This window comes from Corvus kubaryi, unplaced genomic scaffold (genome assembly GCF_017639235.1).
Source record: "Corvus kubaryi isolate FWS band 111438036 unplaced genomic scaffold, C.kubaryi_AGA036_p1.0 37142, whole genome shotgun sequence".
NCBI lineage: Eukaryota > Metazoa > Chordata > Aves > Passeriformes > Corvidae > Corvus > Corvus kubaryi.
In genome coordinates this window covers 523,617-542,515 of record NW_024581036.1, presented here as the reverse complement: position 1 = coordinate 542,515, position 18,899 = coordinate 523,617, and the positions used below count along the sequence as shown (strand labels likewise).

Sequence of the window (18,899 nt, the reverse complement as noted above, 5' to 3'; positions counted from 1 at the left end):
GAAATACAAGCGCTAGCCGGTATAAAGCTGAAAAGATACCTTCCGCATTTGGCGCCCAGCGTGCTATCTCTGAACTCCGGTTCTGAGAGATTTTCAGGGTGTCCCGGCAGCTGTGTCTGCTGGAGTTAGCTCTGCACGTCCTGCTGTGCCAGCTCTGTTTGGCGAGGTGTTACTTTTTGTGTAACATCGAGCCCAGAGCCTCAGCCTGTACCCTCCCCCACGCCACGTGGCGAGGGAACGGCTGGAAAGCAGAAGACCCTTCTCGCGGTTTTTTTTTTTTTTTTCTCCGGACCTGCTTTCCTGTGATAAATCCAGAATTCTGGTGAGTATTTCCCTGCTGGTTTAGGGGCTCCTGTCTTAAGCTGGTGCCGGTGCAAACTTTCTCTTTTTTTTCCTCCTTTTTGGCGAGTTGGGGTTGAGGTTTGGTGGTGCATTTATAATGGGATCTGAAGTTTCTGCACACCGTAGAGAAATATACCACCAAGTTCAAAGTTACCTTTCTTTAACTGGGCATAAATACCCTAAAAATCTAGTTCAATCTTTTGTACAATGGCTTTTTCAGTACTTTCCTAATCTGACCTCCGAGGACATAAGATCTGCTGAATTTTGGGATAAAGTGGGGAGAAAACTCTCCTCTCTGAGGCGTGCAGGAGATGAAACAGTTTCAAAATTCTTTCCTCTCCTGTTACTAAGTTATACTTTGCCGGAGAAAAAGGCAGTACATGAAAAGCCACTGCAAAACCCCCCTGTTAATTCCCTTATACCCTCTTCCAACCCCTGTGTCCCGGACCCCTCTTCCCCTACGCTGGAAAACACAGCTAGAGCAGACTGCTTCTCAGCACAGGAGAGCTATCGTCCTCCTGGCTCACCCGTGTTTCCTCAGCACCCTGCCTTGGATGGGAATCCGGAGCCCATCCCAGGACCTTCCCAACCCCTTTTCTCCACTCCCTTTTCCCCAGTTTCTAGCCCTCATGTTTCAAGCGCGCGAAGAAACCCCTTCTCCCCTGATCTCTTTGTTCCCAGGGACAGCCATTGCCATGTGCTCTCAGCCCGGGAAAAAACCCCTCCCCCCAACCGCCTTTCTCCGAGTTTCTTTGTCTCCAGTAATGGCGGACGCAATGGTCCTTCCTCTCCAAACTACACCTCCCACAATCCCTTTCTCCCCCACCCCACAAATCCCTTCTTGTCCCCATCCCCTCCCACTCTCGCGTCACACCCTGACCCCGACCCCGCCCCCACAGCGTCGAGTTTCACCCCTCCCTCTGTTCCTGCCCACGGCTCAAGTGCCGCCCCTGCCTCCCACAACCCCGCCCCCAACCCCTCCCCTCCTCTGGCCGTGTCCCCGCCTCCACTCCCCGCCCCTGTTTCCCATTGTCCCGCCCCAGGTTCCCACAGTCCTGTGACTGCCCCTCTGAATCTGGGAACCCATGGCTACCAGGAAGTAACTCCAACTGCTTCTACTACACTCTCTTGTACTAGCAATGGAGCTAACCCTGACTGGAAACCCCTTTCTTATTCTGATATTAAGGATTTGTGCAAGGCAATTAAGGAGTTTGGAATGCATAGTAATTATTTTAAGAGCCTTTTAAGTGCTACTTTTGCAACTCACTTACTTGTACCTCATGATTTACTTACATTAATGCAAACTCTTCTCACACCTGGTGATTTTATGGTGTGGAAAAAGCAATGGAAAATAATTTTATCTGATTTATTAAAAATTTTGTGGCAAACTCCAGATAATTACCTGGATTTTGAAAACAATTATATCACATTAGACCTTTTATCTGGTGACAATAATATGGCAAATCCTCAAAAACAAGCAATGCTTATCCCTCGTCCAGTTCTTACTGAAATCACACGTGCTGCTGAAAAGGCCTTAACATTATTACCATCTCAAACTCCTAATTCTCATTATACCACCATCAAGCAATTGCCAAATGAAAATATTATTCACTTTTATAACCGTTTGTACGAAGCTGTCTCTTCCCAGGTCCCTAATCCTGACCTCCAACAAGCGCTTCTACTCGAACTTCTCCAAGTTAATACGAATGATGCTTGCAAACAAGTCATTCTCACTCTCCCGCTGTATCCTCCTCCTACTGTTGAATCCATCCTCGAAGTCTGTACGAAGAAGGTGCAGCTGAACACAGCTGCTCCCTTTTTGAAAAAAGTGGGGATGGTTGGGGAGGTTGTGGAGAATGTTACAGGTACAGGAGAAACTCAATCGCGCGGTAACTTTGTATGCTATCGTTGTCAGAAAAAGGGACATGTAGCTCGCAATTGCAGAGCAATTATAACTGCTGATAAAAACTCTCCAAAGACTGTTTCCCCAGGTCAACAGCAGGGAAACTAGCGACTCAACGCGTCCTAACAGCTCCGCGTTCAGACATAAATAGGGCTGCAGACAAAGCAACTTGGACTTCTGGACTCAGGTTTAAGGTAACCTGTGATAAAGCACACCATTTCAACAACAACAAACAGACTGTAATACCCATTTCATTCCAGAATGTGGACCACATGCCAGAATTTACATACCTTTTTGTTATTGGGGACACTCGGGAAACACCTGCTGGGATAGAGGTTACACCCACACTCATGAAAGTGGATCAGAACAGGTGTTCTAACCTAATGGTACAATGTATATATCCGCAGTATTTTATGCCTAAAGGTCAAGTCATTGCACAGGCCTTTCCACTGCCCAAATACCTGCCCACAGATGGTCATATCCCAGCCATCTGTTGGACTGAGGTTTTGGGAAACAACAAACCTGTAATAGAATGTAAGCTCCGTTACAAATCACATAAAATCAGTATAATGGGAATGTTAGACACAGGTGCTGATGTGTCTGTCATTCCATTTGATAAGTGGCCTATGCAATGGGAATTGCAATCTCAGGGCATCATACAAGGGATTGGAGGTACCCAAATTGCAAAGCAGTCCAAACACACCATCCAAATTGAAGGTCCTGAAGGACAAATAGCGACACTTCGTCCATATGTCCTAGACACCAAATTCACCCTGTGGGGAAGGGATGCCATGTCTCAGTGGGGAACAAAAATTGATATCACGCCTAGACATCAAAATTTTCCCTTGCAGGCCACTGAAACAGAGTGCCATCCACATAAATTAACTTGGAAAACAGATGAACCTGTGTGGGTTAACCAGTGGTCGTTAAAAAAAGAAAACTTAGAGGCACTCAAAACATTAGTGGCTGAACAATTGGCTGAAGGGAATATAGTTCCAACTAACAGCCCATGGAACACACCCGTGTTTGTAATACAAAAACCGGGAAAGAACAAACATAGGCTACTCCAAAATCTTAGAGAAGTTAATAAGGTTATTGAAGACATGGGACCCCTTCAACCAGGTATGCCATCACCTTCAATGCTCCCACAACATTGGCATTTAGCTGTTCTTGACATTAAAGATTGCTTCTTTCATATTCCACTCCACCCTGCAGATGCCCCCCGATTTGCATTTTCTGTACCATCTCTTAATCGTGAAACTCCCATGGAACGTTATCATTGGCTTGTGCTTCCCCAAGGTATGAAAAATTCCCCAACTCTCTGCCAAGAGTATATTGCTAAAATTCTATCTCCCATCCGTGCCAAGGCAGAGAAAGCCATCATCCTGCATTACATGGATGATGTGCTGGTGTGTGCTCCCAATAATCAGTATCTCGAGCAGACACTTAACATGGTGGTTGAGGCCCTAGAGGCCAAGGGCTTTGAATTACAACCTGAAAAAATGCAGAGAACAAGCCCTTGGAAATACCTCGGACTCAAAATCACAGAAACCTCTATCACCCCAACACCTGTCACCATTAATAATAACCCAAAAACATTAGAGGAAGTGCAACAGATCTGTGGGACACTGAAGTATTTAAGGTCCTGGTTAGGACTCACCACAGAGGATGTAGCTCCTATTGCAAACCTAGTAAAAGGGGAAGGCGGTCCAGCATCCCCTCGATCCCTGACAGAAGAGGCAAGGCAGTCTCTCAAAAAGATACAAGAGCTCATTTCCACCAGACAAGCGCACAGGTATCAGCCCTCCCTCCCCTTTAAGCTTGTCATTCTAGGGAAGGTACCACGCTTTCATGGCCTCATATTTCAGTGGGACAAAGAGCAGAAGGAACCCCTCATCATAATTGAATGGGTATTCCTTCCACTCCAACCTCCTAAAACCATCACACAGCCACAAGAACTAATGGCAAAAATTATCATGAAGGGTAGAGCAAGGCTCCGCACCCTGGCAGGATGTGACTTTGCATGCATCTATCTACCTGTAACAACTGACGCATTAGATCACCTGCTCCAAAATAATATAAATTTACAATTTGCATTAGATAGTTACTCAGGCCAAATCTCAAATCATTACCCAAAACATGACATGTTTAATCTGCCATTTTCTTTCATCCCTCGAGAGATTCAAAGTAGAAAACCCCTCGATGCGATTACCGTTTTTACTGATGCCTCAGGAAAAAGTAAAAAGTCTGTGGTCACATGGAAAAATCCAAAGACGCAAAAGTGGGAATCTGACATCGAGGTAATCCAGGGATCACCACAAGTAGCTGAATTAGCAGCTGTTGTTAGAGCATTTGAGAGATTCAAAGAACCCTTTAATTTGGTCACAGACTCAGCATATGTAGCTGGAGTAACTGTTAGAGCTGAGCATGCTCTCCTAAAAGAAATCTCAAACAAGAAAATTTATGATTTACTCTCAAAATTAATTTATCTGGTTTCCCACAGAGAGCATCCCTATTTTGTCATGCATGTGAGGTCACATACAAACCTGCCAGGATTTATTGCGGAGGGTAATCGTAGAGCTGATGCCCTGGCTATGCCAGCAGACATAGTTCTATCAGCCGACTTACCAAAGCTCCCCCAAGTTTTTGAACAAGCAAAATTGAGCCATGCCATGTACCATCAAAATATTCCTGCTCTTATCCGCATGTTCCATCTGTCGCGGACACAGGCAAAAGCAATAGTGGCAACGTGTCCCAACTGCCAGAAGCTACAGCTTCCATCAATGGGCATGGGGGTCAATCCCAGAGGCATTAATAGTGGTGAAGTGTGGCAAATGGACGTCACACATTTCCCTGAATTTGGGAGATTAAAATACGTTCATGTTTCTATTGATACCTTCTCTGGTGCTATGTATGCCTCTGCACATGCAGGTGAAAAGGCTAAGGATGTTGAAAAACATCTTGTCCAAGCTTTTGCTGTGCTCGCTATACCTGAGGAGATAAAAACTGATAATGGACCTGCCTACACCTCCCAGGAGTTTAAAAACTTTCGTCAGCAGTGGGGATTTCGACATGTTACAGGTATTCCTCACTCCCCAACTGGACAAGGCATTGTTGAACGTGCCCATCAAACCCTCAAGCGAATGCTGCTACAACAATCAGGGACCACCAAACTCAACTCACCTGTCCTCAGACTCAGCAAAGCACTGTTTACCATAAACTTCCTGAATGGCACATTTGAGGATCCAAACCCTCCCATCTATCGTCATTTCCAGAACACCAGGAGACAGAAACTGCAGGAAAATCCAGAAGTCCTGATCCGGGACCCAGAGACTCAAAAAATCCAAGGACCGTACAAACTTGTAACTTGGGGACGTGGGTATGCCAGTGTATCTACCCCTCAAGGACTGAGATGGATCCCAGGCAAGTGGGTAAAACCTTATGTCACTTCCTCAAAAGTTAAGGAGGTTAAAACTGCCTCCTGGAAGAGACGCCGTAAAAAGAATCCTGATTTTGCACCTTCATGTAAACCCCCTACTGCAGATCTTTATGTTAATCCCTTAAGTTAAGTTGCACTGTTTTGCACTCAGGTTTTTGCACTGTATTTTGTAAACCTTTGTCCTGATACTCCATACCATAGATGTCCTGACTAAACCCCTGAGTTTTGACTGGGGAACTAGTTTAAAGGCATCCTAGGTACTGTCGAGTTGTAGGGACGATAGATTACAATTATATTTTGCACTGTTGTTTTGTTACTGTTCTATGCACTTTTAAGTTACTAAGAGTTACAACCCAGCTTTAAAGAAAAAAAAATAGGGAATTGTTGCTGCCTGTTTTGAGCTTCCCCTCCCCCCTCCCAAAGACATGTGCTCATAGCTCCTTTGTTCCAAGCGCGGGCAAAACCAAATGTAACTCAGACTCTTCAGCAGTGTCTGATTGGCCGCTCACCCCGGGTCCACCCCCAGTCATCCCCTTTCCCCTTCTCCGAATAAAAGATGGTCGAGGGGAGGCAAACGCTCTCTCTCAGCTCAGCTACTTTCCTGTAAACATCTCTGGTCGTCTGTCTCATTTGAAGGCTTCTAACTGCAGGGAATTGAGCGAGCAGGGAGCTATATTTCTCCCTCTTTGCTTCTGCTGATGGTATTTGCTCTGCAGCTGATTCAGGTACCGATTTTAGAGCTACTAAAGTGCTAGATTGCCCGTGCTACCTCTCAAGGCTGCTCGAGGCTTTCTAAGGCATTGAAATACAAGCGCTAGCCGGTATAAAGCTGAAAAGATACCTTCCGCAGTTTATAATACAGTTTTAAAATTTAATCAGCAGGTCCCAATGTGAAAGCAGCTGTATAGGTGTGAAATGTTCTTTAAATCACAGTGCATACCCTCTAGAAACCCAGGTATAGTTAGAAAAACTCACAAAAGCAAGCTTTGCTTTAAATCGTCTTGAGCATGGGACCATGTCTGGAAGACTTGCTAAAGATATTTGTTACATTAGTATCTTTATAGTTTTAAGCCATTTTCAATTGTGTGGCATTGAGAAAGTAGGGATTTCATGCTCGACACTGACTGTACAAAGAGCATACAAGCTTCACTTTGACTATGAAAGCAAAGCTGCATGCTCTCAATGTCACCTTATATCAAAACTATGAAGCGTATCTTTACTGCTGCCTGTCCATAGGCATGTAGAAAGCATGTAATTCCAGTGAGTGACCCGGCAGTGGAAGAGGAAAGTTTCAGTCATATTGTTACTGTTGTGATGCTTTTCGATGACTGAAAGCAAAACCAGACCTAAAAAAATCTCCACTGGAAAATAGGGTAAGGATGCGCAGAAAAATTGCTGGTGCAATATCTGCTGATATCACTGCCTTTTACTGCACATACATGACTTCCAGTTCAATGTGCTACATCTGTTTGAACTGACAAATGCAGTTGGACCCTGTTTCAAAAGGCCATGCTTCAAAATTGCTTTATTTATATGTTCAGTAAAGTTAATTTGTAGTTTTGCCATTGTAAATAGAGATATTTTGTTTGTTTTGCAAGTAGCAAACTGATGTATTTTTTTAAAAATCCCATTCTCCGCTCTGTGGTTTCTGCAGCTTATTGCTTGTGCTGCTGTGCATGGTCGCAGGCAACAGTACTCTTGTGTTATCCCTATTTGAGACACCATTTTTCCCTGGCAATATCTGCTGGCAAAACCTTCTCTCTGAGTCTGCATGGGGTTTTTTTGGGAGACCTTTTTTACCTCTGTTGGCAGTGAACTACATTGTTTTCTGCTTCATCACATGCTCCTCCAGTGTCTTAGAAAATTTTTCTAGAGTGTTTTTTTTATCCTTGGTTTGTCAGGGAAGTGTTTGCCAGGTGTGAATGCTTGTACGGGACAGTATTACAACAAAGTTTTTGATTGTGCATGCACATATATTTAAGATGACACAGACGTTCCTTGGTAGCAATCCATGGGGAAAACCATTTTCCCATGTAGTCCATGTCTTACGGCATTTACAGAGTGAAGTTTTCAAAGATAGAGATTTTGAGCAGTTGTTAGTCCTCTATTGACTTGAATGTTTAATGGCTAGCTGTGATCTCAGTCAAAGCCAGTGGGAGCCTCTGCTGCCTGTCTCTGTGCTTGGGACATACCATTGTTGTGGTCCCAGAGCTCTTCTGGTAATTCTGTCAGCTTCTGAGGAGGCTGTCAGGTAGGATGGGATTTTCCCTCAGCATCAGGCAATGCAGTACATTTTTATAGCCACCTTTTGTGGGTGTTCCTGCTCCCTGGGGAAAGGTCAGCATTTGCCTTTCTTTGAAAATCACTGTAGCAGGAACTGGGAGAGAGGAATTGGTTCTGGCTCTAACTTTATAACTGACCTTGGCAAATGACTTTCGTGTTAGTTTCTGTATCTCTAAATAGTAATTAGGAATAACGCAGGATTTTGTAAAGCTCTTTTAAATGTAAATTTAAAAAGCATGAGGGTGACCTGCCCATGTTCTTCAGTAAGAACATGGGCAGGTCTGTGGTTTAGAAATAGAACTAGACTAATAAAATATATTCTGAAATTAATAAAGTAAGCCAATACTGTCTTAAAACTGAAGGAAATGTGAGACTGTGTTTTTGTCTTGCAATTTAGTCTATTTTATTTTACCTGCAACAGTGCAAAGTACTGTAGAGCAGGAGAATGTTACAGTGTACGACTTGCTGGACTTGATGCTGAGGTGCCAGTGTGAGCATGGCTCATAGGAGCACATCTTTTATGCTCTGCTTCAAGACAGCTTATAAAAGCAGCTATAATTTGCTCTACAGTATCCATGAGCTCACAGAGGCAGAAGAGAAGCCAAAAATCACTTCCCTTCTCTGCTTTTTTTATTTTAACACAAACTCATAGGAAAGTTAAAGTCTGTAGTACTCTCTCTCTCTATATATAGATTCCTGAGGATGTGTTTGAAGTTCAAGGAAACAATATGCTTTTCTTTTGAAATGTTTTCCTCTTTCTGGGTATTTTTTTTGTATTTTCAGCTACAAAAATTCTTCCTGTGGAAAATAAATCATGATTTGAGAAGTTGGTAACCATATGATTCCATCTTTTAAAATTTTTTTTAATATGCAGGAATCTTACATAGCAAATAAGAGATCTTTTTCACTCTTCATGTTGGATTTAACTAAATCACTAGCTTATATGCATTGATATTTACAATGATGGTGTATAGAAATAAGTTGGCATTAAAATAGATGGCCATGCATATGTAATACTGGGATCTGCTGTTTGAAATTACTCCACCAAACCACGCTTAGACACTAGTGTAAAATAAGTAAATATTTGCATTAGAACAACCAGCCCTGAAATACCAGTGGTGTTAATGAACATGTGGGTCGGGAGCTTCAGCGTTAGCACTCCCTGGGCACTAATGAAAATGTTTTTACCTCTGTTAGAATTCCCAGCTGTCTAGCATCTGCACCTTTGGAAATGCTGCTCTGATAGTGCTCATTTGTGTTGTTTTTTGAAGGCTATCCTTATGGCCACAAGGACTAAGAATTTCTCTATTTTCATTAAACTTGGGCTTCTGGGTCATAATAAAATTGTGTAAAATTTACACAATTCCTAATGGTGAATTGGATGGGCCTCTCAGCAACCTGATCTAGTTGAAGATGTCTCTGCTTATTTGCAGGGGGTTTGGACTACATGACCTTTAAAGGTCCCTTCCAATGCCAACTATTCTATGAATTGCCTGCTAGCCAGAATATCCAAGTTTGCTAAACTAACCTGAGATACCTAGTATTCAAAAAAATGTTCAGTCATGCACTGCCATAGTATTTTCTGTGTCTCTATTATTGTCTGTATGATAAAAGGAACAGAAAGGAGGGCATTCCTTAAGTCTAGTACAGAAGAGAGAACAGCATTGCAAGGATGGAATTACAGCACCTGCGAGCACAGGAGTGACCAAGATTGAACCTTGAATTGGCTTAAAATGATGATTTTGTCACTTGAGACTCAAAGTCTGTGTGTCTTTGTTGTTGTGTTGTGGTTTGGGTTTGGCTTTTTTTAAATTTCAGTATGCCAGTTTTTCTCCTAGGAACATTTAAGGTCTCATGGACAGTTCCACTTCTCCCAGCAGAATAGGCCAGGAATGCCCTGTGGTTTTTAGTATTTTACTGTAATAAACAAGTCAATTCAGTGAAATTTTTGTTAGGTGTGACCGCAGGGGTTTGGGAAGATCGTTAATGAGTACGTATTCTTTTCTTTCTAAACAAAGCTTTCTGTTTCTGTAGACCGCTGCAAGTGCAAGCCTGTAAAAGCTACCCAGAAGACCTATCTACGCAACAACTATAACTATGGTAAGAACAGCTGCATGGCCAGCTCCCAACTTCTTTTAAGGCTGCAGGAAGGGGAAAGTTTTCATTAAAAAAACCTAAAAAAGTTCACAGTTACTGATGGTAGCCCAGTGTTACTTATTACAGGAGGAAGGTGTAGTCAGAAACATTTTCAAATTAGAAGGATGGAGGGGATTAGCTTAATATGTTAGTACAAGAGTCTTTGTTGAGTTATTTCCGTTTTAGTGCAGGCATTTGGTGTTCATGTACTTCTCTAGTGTGAACAGTGATGCCACAAAAATGACATTGTGGGCTGCTGTGCCTGAACTGCCTCTGTGATTTCCAATATGCTCAGCTTTTGCAGAAGGGGATGTTTTTAGTAGCTTTCATGCCCACTAGCTCACCATGAGATCTAACAGGTTCTTTTCCTTCTGGTGTGTCAAAGCCAGCAATGGACATCTTGCCAGCTATGTTATGCTGTCAGTAACACCTGTAAAAGTGCATGTGTCCTGGTCTTCAGGCATATCACAGGTCCAGGCTAATATTTTTCTTCATACTGTTTGTTTCAAGCAAATTAGGCTGATAAAGCCACTGAATATATATCATGGGAACTGAACAATTGGGCCCTTCCTTTTTCCCATTAATCAGGTGAAGAGCCTTAGGTTCGGTGAACTTAAAGGATTTATTTAAATGGTAGCGATTGTATAATATTTATTAGGATTACACATTTATAAAACCAGACTCAGACAATCTTTTTTTAAATTAGTTGCTGTTAAAAGCTAAAAAATTATAACTGTATTCAAACACTTTTTAGGTCACTAGTCAGTTTTATGTTGTTTTGGTGGACTTGTTTATAAAAAAATTAGAGTGACTGTTCTCTAGGCAGAAACTGCACATGGCAGAATCATTGAGCATGCTCCTGCCCATTTTCTCAAGCTTTTGAAATTAAAGAGGTTTCAAAATGCATTTGAAATATCTCCAAACTAAAGCAATGTTTTATTTTGAGATCTTAAAAGGTTTTGAGAAAGGGGATCACTTAGGGTAAATTGTGCATACTAGATGCACAAGTTAGTGTTTGTTGGCAACTGCATTTAATGTGCCTGCATGCTGGTTAATGGTTGTTAAGGGCAACGTATGTGAAGTGAGGAGATGTGTAAGTCCATGGTTTTCTTTCTTCTATATTACCTTTTTCATATAGGAGACATTTGGAATTTGGGGTATCTCCTGTTTGTAGTGGAAAGGGACTCTTGTTTGCAGGCTGTGATTGATGTGGCATTCTCTAGAGCATGACCTCTGGGTTGGCTTTGCATTTGCATGTGGTATCAGTTCACTGGTCACCATGAGAGAATGAAAAGCTTTCCCTTTGAAAGGCAACCCTTCCTCCTTAAGGCAAAAAGAAGGGGTGAGAGAGGAAACAATTAGAGAGGTCATTGGGTCAAGATCAGGAGCATTTGAAGTTCATAAAGAGCAGAGCAGATTAGTGCTGGGTCACTGGAGAGAGTAAAAAACATAAGGGCCTGTCATCCAGCAGAAGTAGTGATATGAGAAGTTTTAATGCACATTTGATTTTTGTGAAAGGTTCAGAGTGATAAATAAAGTTTGGTCATCTGTAATGCAGGTAGTCAAAGAGGGAACAGTCACAGCTCAAGGGAGAAGGAGAGCATACAAGAAATAGATTTAATATATTTAACGTGGAAAGAGTGAAGAAGAAAGGAAGGAAGTCAAAGCCTGATTTAAACAGGACGTAAATCCAACTGGTACATATAACCCCTGCTCCTGACCGTATCATTAAGAGACACACAGAGATACCTGGACCTCCTTGGTGGAGGGTAAAGTAATGAAGGGAAGAGATGGGGGCAGAGACATTGCAGGAGTTCAGCTAAGCTTCTGATAAAGGACCATGCAAAAGACTAATCCCAGACGTCACCAAGAACACCTTGGGGGTGACCTGGATTATCTGCTGCTTCTAACAATGCTCTTTGTGACTTTTCCCCAGTCATTCGGGCTAAAGTGAAGGAGGTGAAGACTAAATGTCATGATGTCACTGCAGTAGTGGAAGTAAAGGAGATCCTGAAATCTTCCCTAGTGAACATTCCAAAGGATACTGTAAGCCTTCACACGAATTCTGCCTGCCTGTGCCCACCACTCAGTGCCAATGAAGAGTACATCATTATGGGCTATGAGGACGAGGAGCGCTCTAGGTAACTCTTTCTGTGCTATCCTTGCAGCACGTTTGTTGTTATTGCTCCCCTGTCATAAAGCTGAACGTCAGAGCCAAAAGGAAGGAAAACTTGGCGTGGGTGTCTGTGCATCTCCTTCATGGTATTCAGGGAGGGCAAGGCTCTCTACAGGCACAGAGACCTTAGTCTTGTGTGTGTTGAGTTGTATAGCCTCTTGATGGAGTAACTGGTTGTCTCTGTTTTGTAGGTTACTCTTGGTGGAAGGCTCCATAGCCGAGAAGTGGAAGGAACGTCTTGGCAAAAAAATAAAGGTAAGAAAATACCTCACCAGAAGTCATATGTTGTGGGTGCCATAAAACATCTAAATAAGGGAAGAAAATGCATATGCTGCCTCCAGTTAATTAATATCATGTATCGAAAACTAACTTGGTGTGTTATTTGCTGTATTACTTAGAACTGCATGCTGAGTAAACTAAAGGGATACATTGAATTATTCCAAAGTATCCCAGTGTAGCGGCAGTCAAAACCTCTGTCTCAAAAAAGCAGAGAGTAGGAGTCCTTTAACTCTGTAGGCAAGCTGTGCATTCCACAACACATGCCTGCTTAGTTGGGGTTGTGATATGAATTAAAAAAAAACAAACAGACTTGGGGGCTTTACAAATGTTTTTCTGACTAAGTCAGGATTATACTTTTAAGATTTAATATTCTTTAAATAGAGTTCTGCTCTCACCAAATTTTGTGGATTAGCAACTATTTTAAAGTCATCTTCCTGACATGGCTGAGGGAGGAACCTGATAGGGAAGTCATGTCACAGCAAATTGGAAGCAGTGAGCTCAAATGCAAGCCATGTATTATAGAATCATGGAATGGTTTGCCCACCTCGTCCCACCCCCTGCCATGGGCAGGGACACCTTCCACTAGACCAGATTGCTCCAAGCCCCGTCCAGCCTGCCCTTGAACACTTCCATGGATGGGGCAGCCACAGCTTCTCTGGGCAACCTGTGCCAGGGCCTCAACACTCTGACAGTCAAGAGTTTCTTCAGTACATCTAATCTAAGCCTGGTCTCTGTCACTTTAAAGTCATTACATGCCCTTGTAAAAAGTTCTTCTCCATTTATCTTGTAGCCCCTTTAGATACTGGAAGGTGCTCTAAGATCTCCCTGAACCCTTCTCCAGGCTGAGCAACCCCAACTCTCTATATGAAAATATATTCTGGTTTTTTCTTATTTAAATGTTTTCTAATGCCTTCCAATTTCTGTAAGGATTGCCTTTTTATGTTTCAATGCGCTGCAAAGTATCAGTGGTTTTGACATTGTTAGGAGTGTCACTTTACACAGAATATTCTTATTTTGACACAATTTCTCAGCTATTGATTTGCCATAATGGTGTTGTGCATGTGCAAACCAGTCTGCTCTTCCACTCAGCACTTCCTTCATCAGTGTAAGGGTCACTGGCAGGAAAATACTGTTGTGTTTATAAATGCAAGATTTTCCGTGCAGATTTCTTACATCAGTGGAGATTACAGGAGTGAAAAGATACAGGGATCTTATTTCAAGTTGTTGTTTGATTTGGCAGAACCCTAGGAAATCCAGTGCCACAGAGGAAATATCACATTGCTGCCATGGGCTGACTTCTGCTCAGTTTCAGTTCTTGGGTGGTAACATCATTTGTTGGAATTTTTTTGGGGAACATACTTACTTTCTCACTTGTTTCCTTGTCATCTGTGACTTGCTGCCTTTGCCCTTGCACCCAGCCTGGGGGTGTTGAGGACCCTGCCACATCCCCACCCACTTGTCATCATTGTCTTCCTTTCCAAGAGCGTCAACAGTTGTACCAATTATATTTATTATGTCTTTTCTTTTTTTTTTAATTGTGGTTGCTATTGCCTGCAAAAATAAAAATAAATAAATAATAATAATTTTAAAAAATTAACAAAAATCACTTGACTGTTCTTTCATCCTGCTTCCCCCAAAGACTGCATGAGTAGCTTCATTTAAATTTTCTTATTTTGAAGGTGAGTCCCCCTTGTGCTGAAGCCATTGTGCCTTGTATCAGACCCTTCATTCAACAGAGGCTACAAGAAAGCCAGGAAACAGTTTCCCTATTTAAAGTGACTTTTCCCAATAAGCTCTCATTCCACCCTTGAGCCCAATGCAGGGTAACGTGGTGGAAATAGTAATGGCTTTTCTGCTTTTGCTGCTGTTTGTGAACACATGGCTCTGTAATCTCTCTTGTAATTTCTTTGCCTTTCAATCTGCAGCGCTGGGATCAGAAGCTCCGCCACCTTGGAAAGGGGAAGGGAGAGTCCGGACACAGCGACTCGCCTCTGAAGCCTGGCAAACCCAGCAGTGCCCGGCAGGCACGCAGTTAGATGTGGGATGCTGCACGGTGACATGCAGGGGACTGTCTACCAAGACTTCATTGTTGGAGCAGCAAAGGAGAAATTGCACTATTGCACGTTATATTCTAATGTTTACTACAAAATAATGTTTTAGCTTTTATTAGTTTTTATTCTCCCTCTTGTTGTTTTCCACCTTTTCCTTTTTGGATATGGGCAAGCTCTGGAAATGTATATTTTTTTTCTGTTACTAAGAACTGTAGAAAACTGCCCTTACAAGATGAGGAAAGACAATTTACCTTTTTATTTCCTGAATCTTCTTAGGGAGAAAATTCTGATGCAAGCAGGAATGAAATCTGGAAAAGACCATTGCTTAAAGTCATGACTCACATTGGCTTCCCCTGTTCATTCTTTCTTGGTCACTATTTGCTGAAACTTGCTCTGTTTTGGGTAGGTTGTTATCTGGGTTTAAGTGTATTGGTTTTTATTCTGAAATATAATTCTGAAATACATAAAAAAAACTGTTAAGAGAACTGTTTGAATCAGTACAGCTTTATTAAATTTTCTTACAGATAAACCAGTTGTATAAGGCAAAGTCTAACTTAAAATATTTCCTGCAACAAACACGATGTGCATGTACACAGGGGACCTGGGTTTTCCAGTGCTCTGGGCCTTGAAGGAAAGATTGTCTAGTTCTGTAACCAGAACTTATAACATGCTTCTTCTCTTATAATGGCAGGTTTTTTTTCCCCTTTTCTCAGCTGAGTTGTAGGAGTAGACAGACTCACCAGGCCTGCTTCTCAGCGCAGGTCTGCCTTTTGATTTTGTGATGTTATTCTTAAATCTGTGCCTACATAAACAAGTGTTCAATGCTCAGTAACATATGTCCAATAAAGAATTGTAGCCGCCAACAATTCCTTACCTGACTTCTGAACCAACATGATATTTCTAATACTACTCTTGAAAATTTAAAAAAAAACCACTTAATATTTGTGCTTTAATAGAAATCTTTGCAGATAGTACCAACATATTCAAAATTATCTTTGTTTTTCTACTCTCCCATGCTTAAAAGAAATTAAAATGAGGTACATCAAAGAACAATCTTCTTTGGCATAGTCTGCAGAGGGGAACCGGCTCTGCTTATAAAGAACAAATGACTGTTGTGTTCTAGTGGTCAGTAGTCTTTAGTACACTAGGGCTGTCTTTCAGTAAGAAAACAGTGTTGTTAGCTTGTGGTTTGAAAATATGATCATGATAAGTAGGACAGAAATATTTGGGAATATTATAATAATGCTGTTTTAAGATTTCAGTTAATAACCAGCAGTCTTGGGACAGATTTTCCATTGGGCTGGATACCAAGAAAGTTGAAAAAGAACAACTTCCTGCAACACTCAAATTTTTATTTGTAATTGAAAATAAAGGGATAATATAGCAGAAAGATTGGTTCTGAAAGCTGGGAGAAGGATATTAATCCTCCAGGTATTAAATCCTCAGTATTTTCTCAGAATCACACAGATCACAGAATCATTCCGTTTGGAAAAGACCTCCAGGATCATCCAGTCCAAGCTGTGATTGATTTCCACCATGTCAGCTAGACCAGAGCACTAAGTGCCATGTCCAGTCTTTTCTTGAAGACCTCCAGGGAGGGTGACTTTAACAAGTATTTCTACTGAGTTGGTAAATAACTGAACAATTTGTTAAGTTGTGAATAGCTTGTTAAATAATGTTAAAAACCTCATTATTTACCCCAAAGCACCCACTGAAATCACGTAGATGAGCGCTGGAATCGCAGGGTCTGCAGTCACCGTTCATCATGTCGTGTTCTGCTATGAAAAGAATTGTGAAATCATAAAACCCTGTTAAAGATGTAGAAAATCCCCAGACAGTTGGAAGTTTATCCTTCTTAGCCACCACTTCTGAAGATGGGCTCTCCCATACCATTTCTCTGTGATTGACAGCCACCTTTATTTAATCCACTTGCAACCCAATACTGACATTAGTCGCATTAAAAATTGCCAGAGCAGAGCACAGTGCTGCACTTTAAAACCTCAATAAGAGAAAAATGAGCAGTGTTTGTAACAGTCACACACGTCATGATGTTACAGGGAAAATATTTCCCTAATTGTAAGCCACCAGATTGCTTTTTTTCTAGAGGAATTAATCATTTTTCATTAACACGTGAAAAATGAGGGTGGCATGATGGGCTGCTTGAAAGAGGCAGGAGGCATTTTTCACAATCCCTTAATTAACTGAGGAGCCTTTTACATACTCTGACACTGCTTTTACCCCATCACAGTGATTTCAGTGACTGAACCTCTGCAGCATCACCCAGACTCACTTGTACTGGTACAAATGACATCCAGGGACAGATGGCACAATATCAATTATTTCAATAACTTTGAGCAGCATCGTTCCCACATCTGTTTTGTGGCCTGGAGCATGCTGAAATGCTCTGTTGCTCAAAAGCTGCAGTTACTGCTTTATCACATCTGTGAGAGCTTTGTGACGAGCTGGACTATTTTCTTGCTTCTTCCCCAGGAAATCCTTTTCTGCTCTTTTTGTGCATATTTTTGATGTGATCCTACCTTCAAAAATGCACTATATAGCACATTCTTCTGTAGGAGCACACAGCCTTCAGCACAGTGTTTTCAAAGACATCCACTTGGGATGTGACTTTGCCTCAATTTCTAATGCTTTTTGTTCCTCCAGTTTTATTAATTTATGTAAACACAAAGTCAAGTATCTTCTAAAAGTTTTGGTTTGTCCAAAGTCGTGTTGCTCAGCTGTAAAGGAAATGGAGTGTCAACCACAATGCTTGTCTGATAGAAGAGCCCCCAGAAACCATCGTATGGGTACAGCAAGGGAAAAGCACAGTGCAAGTGAGGAAAAACATCCAAAGCAGACAGACTTGAAACTGAACTTTACAGTTTCTGATGCGGCTGCACCTGACGGCTGCATGCCAGGCTGAGCTGTGGGTCCAGCACTGGCTCTGCTCCCTGTGCCCTCAAGGTGGCCATTTTACGCCAGTGTGGCCGAGCTGGTCCAGGCTCTCCTCCATCCTAATTCCCAGTCTCTCCTGCATCCTGCATGTGGGCTCTCCTCTGTCCTAACCCTCAAGCTTTCCTCTATCTTGCTCCCAGCCCTCCCGCCCATGCAGAGAGTGGGAAGAGCTCTTCTCCATGACCCCCAGGCACAGCACAGTGTGACAGAGCTGTGAATGCAGCCCCTCAGCCCACACCAAGCATACCTCAGGTCCCACCACCATCCCACCCACCTGCTGTATGCAAGGTACTGCAGGAGCTGGTGTGGAGCTGCAAATGGACTTTCAAAGAGGATGCTGAATTAGAAGAATAAGAAATACTTAACAACAAAGCTGTTCCCATTTGAGAACATCACTGTGATGCATTTTGGACGTTGTAGCTTGGTGCTTCCATTCTCATCCACACCATTGCCTGGAGCCTGTGTTTTCCAGACATGCTACCAGCACAGACAGCTCTGCCTGTGATGGTCACAATAGGTACAGCAAGGTGAGCATCATCACTGAATCAGCAAATCCTATGAAGCATATTGTCAATCCTATTTAACTGCTGGGCTTTGGATTTTTTTTTTGTTTGTTTGTTTGTTTAAGAACTCAGTGACTATCAGTTAATGTTAGAAGGAAAACCTGCTGCACAAAAAGCCAAGAAAACCAAACTTTTGAGTAATATGTTTACTATTGCCCTCTTGTCCTTACTCTCAAAGCCTTTGGAAGAAAGCAAGGTTTGTTATTTTAAATCTTGCCTAATTAGATCTCTTTTTGAGATTCCTTGTGTCAGGAAAATTAATCCACAATGTCAGAGGTTTATGTCCAAAAAGGAGACAGAGGAGACTGGTAACTTTATTCAAACAAAGGGAGAGGTCATGGGGCATTTCCCATGGAGTCTCTCAAGTTGCTGGAGGATGCAGCCTCCTTTTTATCCCAATTTCCTGGCCACATTTCCATCTCTCCCCATTGGCTGAGGTACTTGAGAGGTACAGACTTCCCAAATAACCTAATACAGACCCTGTTTTTCTTTGTATCTCTGTTCTTTTTCTCTAAGTCCAGGAATTTAGCACGGCCTTGGGTGAGTCTGTGTCAATTAGTGGAATTCCTCTGGAATTTATGGTTCCTCCCATTGCTACTTTCACCTAGCGGTATCTGGCTTTATCTACTAGCAGGCCCACAGTTTGTTTGTAAAGAGACATCCCTTTCATTCCTTTCACCTGAACATCCCATGCAATCTAGAATTAGAGACTATGGTGTGAAAATGTGGTGCTTTTTTAATCTTCCCTAAGTTGGGTAGAGCTTTGCCTTGTGTT

At 42.2% G+C, this 18,899-nt stretch overlaps 1 protein-coding gene across 1 annotated transcript in view; it reads left to right on the top strand.

The window, feature by feature from the left end:
• The window catches only part of FRZB (frizzled related protein), a 31,443-nt gene extending 15,968 nt beyond the window's left edge, over positions 1-15,475 (top strand). Inside the window, exons 3-6 of the mRNA XM_042021448.1 lie at positions 10,002-10,067; positions 12,040-12,244; positions 12,471-12,534; positions 14,484-15,475. Of these exons, the coding sequence (XP_041877382.1) occupies positions 10,002-10,067; positions 12,040-12,244; positions 12,471-12,534; positions 14,484-14,594 (446 nt within the window). The 3' untranslated portion in view covers positions 14,595-15,475. The remainder of the gene's footprint in view (positions 1-10,001; positions 10,068-12,039; positions 12,245-12,470; positions 12,535-14,483) is intronic.
• Positions 15,476-18,899: the final 3,424 nt, after the last annotated feature.